General features: G+C 46.6%; 1 protein-coding gene across 2 annotated transcripts in view; it reads left to right on the forward strand.

Moving 5' to 3' along the window:
* The first annotated feature begins 361 nt into the window (after positions 1-361).
* CD79B (CD79b molecule) overlaps positions 362-10,653 on the forward strand; it is a 23,502-nt gene continuing 13,210 nt past the window's right edge. The window contains exons 1-2 of one of the 2 annotated variants that reach the window (XM_006017867.2): positions 362-502; positions 7,151-7,192. In XM_006017867.2, the coding sequence (XP_006017929.1) occupies positions 436-502; positions 7,151-7,192 (109 nt within the window). In that variant the 5' untranslated portion in view covers positions 362-435. The remainder of the gene's footprint in view (positions 503-7,150; positions 7,193-10,653) is intronic. The other variant, XM_025196918.1, reaches the window with a different exon arrangement.

Below are 10,653 nucleotides of genomic sequence, written 5' to 3' on the forward strand. Positions count from 1 at the left end.
GTGATGGTTTGATGAAGGAGACAGTTGGGGCTTTGCTATCTTACACCATATTTGTGCAGACACATGCAAACCTATGGCATCAAAAAGCAACACAGTGTGTCAACACAGCTTTGTGTTGGACAGACCTGAGTGACACTAGTTCAGATGCACTTATGTCTTCTTGCCCATTACCCCTCAGCCTGACCTGGTGGGTTGGGAAGGAGGTTCCTCTTGGAGAGCCACTGCCTACAGTAGAGACTGTGCCATATTCAAAACCAGGCCCCAGGGGAAGTACCACTAGAGCCAGATTTACATTAACAGGAAAGGCCTACCTTGCATAACAAAAGCTTTGCCATTTTTAGTCTGCAGAAGAGGCCAAGCGGAGAGTTCGCAAGGTTTTTGCAGAAGCAACACAAGGGCTGGAGATTTGATGTTTTTCTCCTGTCTGCAGTAACTATGGCTACTTTGTGCAAGAGGCTCCTGGTACCACATGCACAGCTCTGGATTATAGTCCTGATTGCAGGTAGGTTTATCCTATCATCCTTAAATTAATGGGGTTTTAGCTTCTTACAGTCATAGTTAAATGAATCTAAGTGGGGATTCTTGATAAATGTGAACTCTAAACTAAAATATCAATAATTGCCCCTGGTCCTGGGTGGGCATATTAAAAAATTAACACCCAACTCAGTGATTCCTAAGCTTTGTCGCCTGGTGTCCTTCCATTTTTCAAATCTTTCTACATCTGCTTGCACAAAGCAAATATGTTTCTGTCACAACAGGACCCAAATGTAACAGCAGAGGCACTCAGTCTCGGGCTTGCACACCATTGTGTAGCCTGGGGGAGAGAAAGCTAGAGGCTGTTTTGTGCTCCTGGTGAGGAGGGAGGGAGAGGAAGTTCTAGCTCTTTGCCTACCCAGAGCAGAGTCCTTATTTTTGGTGCTGGACAGAGGCATAACTAACAATTTCAGTGCCCTGGGAAGAGATGCTGTTGAGCACCAGAGAGCATGGAAGTGGGATGGGTGCCAAGCACTGTGGGATGCTGCTGGCACCCCACTAAATTTGCACCCAGGGCAGGTGCCCCATTCATCCCACCCTAGTTATGCTACTGCTATTGGACACTGTACTTCTCAACCGCAAAAGCAAATGAAAGAGCAGAAAAGTCACGCAGCAGTCAGGACTCTGGATTTAGAGCTTAGAGACCTGGTTTTGGTTTCAATCCCCTGCAGTGGCTGCAGGCTTCTTATGTGATCTGGGGTAAGTCTACCATCTACATGGCAGAACAGAGGTATGTGGCTGTAGTGTATGCTAGCCTACCTGTACTAACTGAGTAACTGGGGCAGGTCAATAGCATGAAGACATGGTGGCTTGGGTATTAGCATGTGCTAGCAACCAGGAAACAGACTCTCCAGGGACCTCAGGTGTATATTCTGGTTGCTAGCACATGCTAACACCCACACTGCTGCTACCCACGGTAGCCCAGTTCAGCTCAGGTACTACCCCAGCTGGTGCTACGAAGACTTCTACCTTTTGCTGGGGAGATGTGCCCTTGGCTGCAGTGTGTCTCACATCCCTGTCTGTACAGGAGAGAAGACAGAACAGCCCTACCCAGGATGGATGTTAAATTGTCTGAAGATTGTGAGATGCTCTGATACTCAATACCAGAGGCCAGTGTAAATGATCCACTCTCAATGTTTCTTAGGGACATTGCTCCAGCAGGCCATTAATATCTTGATCATTCATATACTTGGAGTCCCTCTAGGGCTTTGCTGGGCAGCTGGGGTGTCCAGTAGGTGTTTTTTCCTGGTAATCAACCATCTTTCTTGTGTCAAGGTCAAGGGAGCTGGATGCAAGGCAACAGCTCAGATCATGAGATCTAATAGTCCCTCCTGGCTTGGCAATCCAGGAGTGCTGGCCCTAACATGAACAGTGGTCCAAATGAATGTTCCAAGGCCAGATGTTTCACATCAGACGGGCAGAATCCTGGAAGTGAAGTCCTTGCAGGAGCTAGTCGCACAAGTGGAAAGGACCCCGCAGTATTTTAATGTGTGGCCTTCCTGATGGGTCTTCATCACATGCTGTGGTGGAGCAAAAGGATGTACAGCAGGTCCTGTAGCAAAAGAGAGACCTGTCTAATGATCAACTGACCTGATGAATTTTGCCCCTTCTTTGGTTTGCACAATGAATTCTTCCCACGTTTCCTAATTACTTGTTATTGCCTCCAAACAGCTTAATGATGGTTAGACTGCTGGTATGCTAAGATCCTCTGCTCATCACTGACAATAACTTCTCATTGTTTCCTTTTGCTCCCTCATCTGCCTGTGGTGATCTGCTGTCTTGGGCTTAGCTTGGAAGCCATTTCAAGCAGGGACCATCTTTTCATTTTGTATACATACAGTAATGAGTAGATGGGGTTCTGGTCCATAATTGGGACTCCTTAGTGGTGGTGTATAATATATCCAGGAAATAATAAGGATAAGTTGTATTAATTAGTTTGCAATCGGCGGCTCTTGGCTCTTTTCCCCAGGATGAAAACAGTCCATGAGTCATCCACCAACAGGTTCACCTTGTTATTTGTTGTCTGGTACCACTACGGTATAGTTCAGGGGTGGGCAAATGCAGCCCGCAGGCCGGATGCGGCCCACCAAGCCAGTCTATTCCGCCCACAGAGCCCCTAAAAAATTTTGAAAATTAATATTTATGTGCCCCAGCTGCCTGTCATGTGGCCCTTGATGGCTTGCCAAAACTCAGTAAGCGGCCCTCCCCCCGAAATAATTGTTCGCCTCTGCTGTAGTTGATCACCTTGGTCATGGGGTTTGGGTTATGTTTCCTGAACAAGTGAGCATAGCTGTTACAAAGTTGGGGATGATGACATCAAATCCATTGGTCTTTGTTTCTTATGATGGAGAATGAGAGGAAATCTGTGCGATTAGGAGCAATGGCAGCAGTCAGGGAATGTTAATGTCATTGAAAATGTTTCCTTGAAGGCCTTGCCTGAGAAATCTCAACCAGAAAAGCTGGGTTCTGCTGTGCTGAACTCTCCCAATTTTGTCACAACTCTCCCCACATGTGGCATTTCTTCTCAAGGCTCCAACCCATGGAATCAAGTGATTATATGCGAATCTCCACTTTCATTTCTAAAAAACCCCTAAGGTTCTTGCCCTTAAGGTTGTGGGGGAAAGTTTGAAAATATGACCCAAGGGCTCTGAGCCCAGAAGGCAGCTTGTACATTTAGAAAAAAACCAAACCACCCCAAACCACATCAAAACAAAACAAAATAAAACAATACATGATTCATTCAGTTCTTCCCAAGAAGAGAGAAGAAAGGGCAAGTGGCAGATGTTAGCTGCATTGCTTAATGCATGGCTAGAAGGCACTCAGCTCTATCTCAGATAGATGTGGGGTAAGAACCTGTGAAGAAGAAAGAATTCTGCTCTGGATTAATACTGTCTTGTTACAAAACACATTTCAAGTGTTTCAAGAAGTCTTAATTTATATTGGAACAGATGCACAGAAGGGCTACCATGGTGGTCTAAGGAGCAGAGAGACTATTTTAGGAGAGGAGAAATGAGTTTGTATTGATTAGCCTAGCAAAGCAAAGGCTGAGAGGTGGTTTGATTGCCCTCCAGTAATATATTAAGAAGGGCAAGGAGGGAGAAAGAAAAGAACAAACCAAGGAAAGAAAGGGGCTCTTTAAGTTAAAGGACAATGTTGGCACAAGAAAAAATGAGGATAAACTGGCTATGAATCAACTAAGGCTGGGAATGAAAAGAAGGCTCCTCCTCACCAGAGCATGAGGTCTTTGAACACCTTTGCTTTTGGAGTGATTGAAGCAACCAAGCTAATCATTTTTTTAACAAGGAGCTTGATTAGGTTTAGGATATGGTTGTCTGCAAGAAGAGTTTATATGTGATGATCATACAGCAGGGAAGTGAGAAATTTTCTTCAAAATTGGCATTTATTAAAGGTGCAGTGTCTATGAATACAATCATCAAAACAGCAGAGGTGATTCCAGGTATACGTGTCACTATTATTTCAGAACAATGAATCATGTAGAGGACAAGGCAGTGCACACAGCAAATTTTGATGGAAGTGAAAAAAAGGAGGGTAACAAGCTAGCAAATTGTCCATAATGTAAAATCTGTTCTGTATGGCATCTGTGCATAATCAGAAGAGCTCATTGCTGTCTGAACTCATTTCAGCGGAAAACAGAAAATGTGTATCTGCATGTAATAATGTAGATGGACTATATGCACCCCCCTATTTTTTTTCCATCCAATTCTGTCTGTTCCAGAAGGGTTTGATTTTTTTTCCTGGTCCCCTCTTCCACTTGCTACATAGATCCAATATGTTTTATATATAAACACATCTAGGGCTAATAACCGTGTTCTCTGGCTTTGTACTCTTGAGCCTGAGTAACAAAGAACTGATTTTAGTCCTCACGTTATGATTTTCAAAAGCCACAGAGGTCAAGAAGCATCTTTATTATTACCGTTTTGTTGTACTTTCCCTCTCATGCTTGCCAAGCCAAATCTGTGAAAGTATCTGAGCCTCTTATGGTGTTCCATGGCCCTGGAAACCCCTGATGTTCTGCAGCGTTGTATACACACAGAACAATCCATCCTTCCTTGCCTATCTTAGACACATGTCTGAAATGGCAAGAGGTTTAGCTCACACAGCAGCAGGCAGAGATAATGGTCACAATTATGGGACTTCTGCATGATGCCAGGAGACATCCCATGTATGGAATGGGCAGCTTGACTCAGTGACCCGGGAGATCCCTGCCAATCTTATGTTCAAATAGTCACAAAGAACCTTTCACTCTTACAAATTTTTGTAAACCAGGAATAATGAGGGCATGGCCATGGAGTATAAATACTTGGTTGACACATTGCAGATTAGCACGCACCTTTACGTTGTGTCCAAGTCCCCCACACCATTTTAGATTCATTTTCATAGAAATATGAAAAGACTGCTGTGCACTGGAGCACTTCAGTAAACAGAGCAGAGCTTCCTGCCCATCTGCACCATTGAGGAAGTGGGTGCGACAACCACAACGTGGCAATGGAGACTTTGGCTTTGGAACGACTGGCTCAAGTTGCAGGACACAGAGGCAGAGGTCTGCCTGCCCACAGCTCGGCAACTTTGGCCCATAACCTGATAAGTATTTAGATTCCTCATTCCCACGTCTCCAAAATACCTTCAGGGAGTCAGACTTTTGGGATAGGAGTCCTACTTAAAATCCCAAATAATGGGCCTTGTTTCAAATCCCATGTCAACCCTGGCCATTGAGTTTATTTATCTTTGAGTCATTTATACAACCCCTACTACTGTTCTGTGCTGCAAAGAGTTAATATTACCAAAATGCAGTGGGAGAGGCAGTAACAAACCTACTTGGCCAACACAAATAGCAGTGACTGAGGAAATGGGTGGCCTGGACAGTGGTTGCCCATCCCTAAGGTAAGTAGTCTCACCAGCAGCAGGGTGCCACATGCTTCTGTGGCCTTTGTTAAACATTGCACCTTGAGATTTTCCAATGTTGATCGGTATCAGTGTTAGCTTGAGTTTAGAGCAGTCATACATTCAGGCTAAAAACCTTCTCTGACTGTCCACAACCTGCATAGTTGTGACTTGCCACTGGAGGGCTGGTGAGCCAGGACAGGCTTCTATCCCTGCTTTACGTGGGGATGGATTGAACAAATGGGTTGGCACGGGGTGGAGCAGGAGGCTGGAAGGGGGAGAGTATAAACCCCCCCTGGGCAGCAGAGTCCAGGGTATGAAAGTTTGTCCACACAGAACAAGAGGGTGGGGGAGAGGACACTGCATCCTGCAATGCTGGAGGATGCAACTTGAGTGGTCTATCTCGGAGGAGTGGGCACACATTTTGGAACACAAGCAGGGTAACACAGATCAGAAAGAAACCTCCCCTGAAATGGTGCAACTTTAAGATGTGTAAGGGGTGCATAAATCTAGTTTACACGTCTGTGTGTGTGGACAATCCAGGGGTTAAGAGCTCCCAGAGACACCTAATATTAATGTGTAACAAGGCCCACTCTTTGGTCCAGTGAATATTTTCTTCTGCTGTAGAACAGCTTCAGCAGAAGGGACTGATAGGAACCCTCACCCCACCCTGCCTTACTGCAGAATAGCCTATAGCAAGAGTAGGCAATGTTTTTTGGCTGGAGTGCCACAAAAAACCACAATGTCTATCTTGGAAGGTGCCAGAGTGCCGACATACTGGAGCCCAGAGCAGCTGTTTGCAGCCTCTCAGCTGCAGCCGGCCCACAGAGCCCGGTCTGCTGGCAGCAGGACTTGCAGCCTTCCAGGTGCCTGCTGGGAGCAGCCTGGGCTCCGTGGGCTGGCTGCAGCTGCTTAGAGCCCAGGCTGGCAGTGGTGTGCCAAGCAAAATGGCTTTGCGTGCCATGCTCAGCATGTGTGCCAGGGGTTGCTGACCCCTGGCCTATTGCCTAGTGAACAGGGCCCTCTCCTAACAGGTGGTAGCTGTGGGTGCGAATTCCCTCAGGGCACTAAACATGTGTCTCCTTCTCAATAAGTGCTCTTACCACTAGGATTTTTTATGCAAGCAATGGAGGCACAAATGCCTCTTCCTATGTTTTGTGTAGTGCTCAGTCCATTAACCCTGTGCTGAGAGTGCCTCTGATCTAGCCCCACAACCTGCAGGCAAGATAGAGGCATGTCTCGTGTGTGGGTCCTAAGGAGACAGGTATGAGCTAAGCACCCAGCTACATGGCTCTGTAAAGGTTTAGGCAGTTCTGGGTATGCCCAGAATCAAACATTTAGCTATCTTCACTGGAAAAACCTTAGATGTGTCAAGCAACTGCGCAAGAGTTTTGAAGATCTAAAATACAGATGTAGCACTGCAATACTTTTCTGCATGTAGCTCAAAGTGAGTTGCCCAAGGTCAACCAGGGAACTGTACTCAAGGGGCATTTATACACAAGCTGTTGCCAATGTGAGGAGAGCTGGGACAGGTAAGACCCTCTCCCCCCACCGGCTCTCCAGTGGTTGGCACTCTGCCCAGAGCACTGCAGCAGCTCACTATGCCCATGGGTCTTATTAAGCCTTCATTTAGGCTGGTATATAAGGTAACTTTCTAAGATTTCTCTGAGGAACACGAGCAATTTTTTTCACTTTTTCTTCTCCTGTGTTGCAGGTGTGATCTCAGCCACAAAAGACAGAAGAGAGCAGAACGTAGGTCAGTAATGTGAACCTCCCGCCTTGTGGCTCTTGGGCTAGCCCCAGAAGACTTCCCAGAAAGCTCTTCTTTTTTCCTTCACTCCCAACAGAGAAGGGTAAAATTCAATGGGTGCATCTACACGTTCACTTTACTGCAGAGCTGACTAATTAGCTCCACAGTAAAGCATAACCATTGACACATGCACCCATATTAGGGTGCAGTAAATTAACTCCACTGTAGGATAGTAATGTCTGGGACAAGTACTATCCTACAGCAGAGTAGTTGTAGCCAAAACACAGAGACAGTGACCAGGGTTGGCTGGGTCACCAGGGTGCTACAGTGCAGGAGCTGCTTGCTGGCTAGCCTCACACTGAAGCACCCTACTGCCCCAGCCAGCCCTGCCACAGCACACTGAGCTGGGGCAGAGCAGCCCCAGGCTAGCAGGTTGACGCTCTGGACCCCCTGCCAGCCAGAGCTGCTCTGCCGCAGCTCGACATGCTGTGGTCTCAGATGCACATGTAAACTCTGTGCCTGGAAGCAGTAAACTCCAGTGCAAACTGTACCAGAGTTTGCTACATGCTAATTGCACATGTAGATGCATCCAGTGAGTGACAATGAAGATCTTCTGAGGAGGCTGTTCAGCTGTTGGCTCCAACAGCCGAGCTCCCAGCTTGTGGGATCCAGAGTGCCTGCCTTTTGCAGTCTACAAGTCTAAACAGATGGAATAAGCAATGAAAATAATATGTGTAAAACATCCATCAACATGAGTCCAAGCATGCTACATGTAAAGCACCCCCAGAGATCTTTCCATAGAACGTAATTGTGCCAGTTCCTTGCCACTGCTTGTCTCATTACTGTTTTAGCAAACTAGCGACTTAATTCTTCAGTCTGCTTATTGCTTAAATTATTGCAAAAATGTATAACCACAAACTCCATCCCTTCTCTGTTAGCAACTCATGCTCACTATCTTCCCTTTAAAATAGTCTACAACAAGGCAAAAGTAGTTCCCAGTCTCAGCAGAATTTGCCTATTTTCCGTTGAACTTCAGTCCAGTCTGCGTAGTGTTGAAGTGATATTGTAGCTAAGATGGTCCAGGAAATATGTGGGAGGCAAGAATTTTTCTGCGTGATATCTTTTATTGAACCAACTACATAGCACAGAATGCATTTGTGTACAAAAAAGCTTTTGTTCATAGGGTGAAGTTACACGTGACACTTAGACCATACTAAATCTCTGAAATGTTAAGCCATTTTAAAGTTAGAATGGGCTGCAGGCAGTCATACATTAAGGGTTAGTACCATTTTTTTCCTGAACACCTCTGACTTGCCATTAGAGGGCTGTTGAACAGAAACCAGGATACCTGGGCTCTGTCCCAGCTCTGGGGGTGGGAAGAGGCCAGGAGCAGTGCATCCTGGGATACTGGGGAACTGCAAATTGCTCATTTTATCTTTGCAGAGCAGACTAAAGTTACCCTCAGGTGAAATAGGTAACACAACCCACAGCTAACCCTCATCTGAAATGGTGTAACTTTGAGATGGTCACAGGGTACTTAGCATGAGTTAACGAGCTTTAGCGTGTAGATGCTCACCTTTTAAGTGCCCTTAGCGTGGCAATGTGCAACCACTGGCAACGCATAGGGGGTGCATGCAGGTGCACGTGCACCCCCTGAGATTGGCAGTGCACCCCCTGATAGATGCACCGTCAACGCTGCCGGCAGTTGCCACTCGCCACCCCACCCCTGCCGTCAACACTGCCGGTGGTGTCTGCGGGTGGTTGCCAACGACCGGTAGGTGCTTGCCACCCCTGCTCCCCACCACCACGCCCCCACTGCCACTACTGCCGCTGCCACCTGTGAGCAATCGTCATACCTTTCCCCAGCCTCAATACTACCATCAACACTGCCACAACAAAGACATAACACCCCTAATCTGCCATAGGCAAAACAAAGGAACTATGGCAGTCAATGTCCTACTTCTATACAAGGTTGTCAATATATGCTCAAGAGATCCCAGGTAGAGGCCCATGCCACCTGCTACAGAGGAAGGCAAAAACCCCTACAGTCCATACCAATCTGACCATGGGATAAAATTCCTTCCTGACCAGTCAATATGGCAATCAGCGTGACATGAATGGAGGGGCCAGGGACCACTGGCTTTGGTTCCATCAGAAACATTGGCACACCTCTGTCAAAATCTCCAGACTTGGCTGTGGCCAACACCCAATGCCTCTGAGGGAAGCTTAAAAATGCCCTAATGCATGTAGCAGAAAGGGGGGAAAGAGGCAAGCAGAAAAGCCAAGAAGCATGGGAAATACCCATAGTAGAACGTAGGCATAGCTATGCCTAGATCATCCCTATCCAATGGCTGTCCAACCTCTGCTTGAACACCTCCAGTGTTGGAGAATCCACAACTTCCCCGGGGCATCTATTTCACTGCCTCACTATTCTAACAGTGAAGAAGTTTTTCCAGAAACATACTTTGCTGCAACATCAACCCACTGTTCCACATCCTCTCTGCAGCAAGGAAGAAAAGATGCTTTCCCTCTTCTTTATAGCAGCTCATCAAGTATTTGAAGACTGCTATAATGTCCCCTCTTAAGCACCTTTTCTGCAACCTGAACATGCCTAGTCCTTCTACGTCTCCTCATATGACTTGTTTTCCAAGCCCTTTATCATAAGCACACCAGTCTTTTTTTGTAGCCAGTCTTTAGTTTGTCCTGCCTCAGAGTTTCTCTTCTGTAAATTGGGGTTGAGGCCCTCCTGTCTCCCAGCAGGGCCATAAGCTAACATCCACTCGCAACCATGAGGTACTCAGATCCTGTAACGCTGGCCTGGGTAATGCGTCTGGATGTTAAGGAGCAAATACCTGCTTTGAGGTGATTTGCGTCTTTTCTAAGAACTAAAGGACTATATATTTTTTTCTTCTGTGATATGCAGTACCTAGCACAATGGTCCTGATCTGTTACTGGAACTCACAGGAGGTATTGCAGTACAAATAAATAATAAAACAAAGAGTGATACAACCAAGATCAATGTACATACAAATATTATCCCTAAATAATAAGAGGGGGTGGGACAGGGTGCAATTTTGGGCGCCGCACTTCAAGAGGGATGTGGATAACCTGGAGAGGGTCCAGAGAAGGGCCACTCGTATGGTTAAGGGCTTGCAGGCCAAGCCCTATGAGGAGAGACTGGGGCACCTGGACCTCGTCAGCCTCCGCAAGAGAAGGTTGAGAGGCGACCTTGTGGCTGCCTATAAGTTCATCATGGGGGCACAGAAGGGAATTGGTGAGGCTTTACTCACCAAGGCACCCCCGGGGGTTACAAGAAATAATGGCCACAAGCTAGCAGAGAGCAGATTTAGATTGGACATTAGGAAGAACTTCTTCACAGTTAGAGCGGCCAAGGTCTGGAACAGGCTCCCAAGGGAGGTGGTGCTCTCCCCTACCCTGGGGGTCTTCAAGAGGAGGTTAGATAAGCA

This window comes from Alligator sinensis, unplaced genomic scaffold, assembly GCF_000455745.1.
Source record: "Alligator sinensis unplaced genomic scaffold, ASM45574v1 scaffold444_1, whole genome shotgun sequence".
In the NCBI taxonomy this organism is placed as follows: domain Eukaryota; kingdom Metazoa; phylum Chordata; order Crocodylia; family Alligatoridae; genus Alligator; species Alligator sinensis.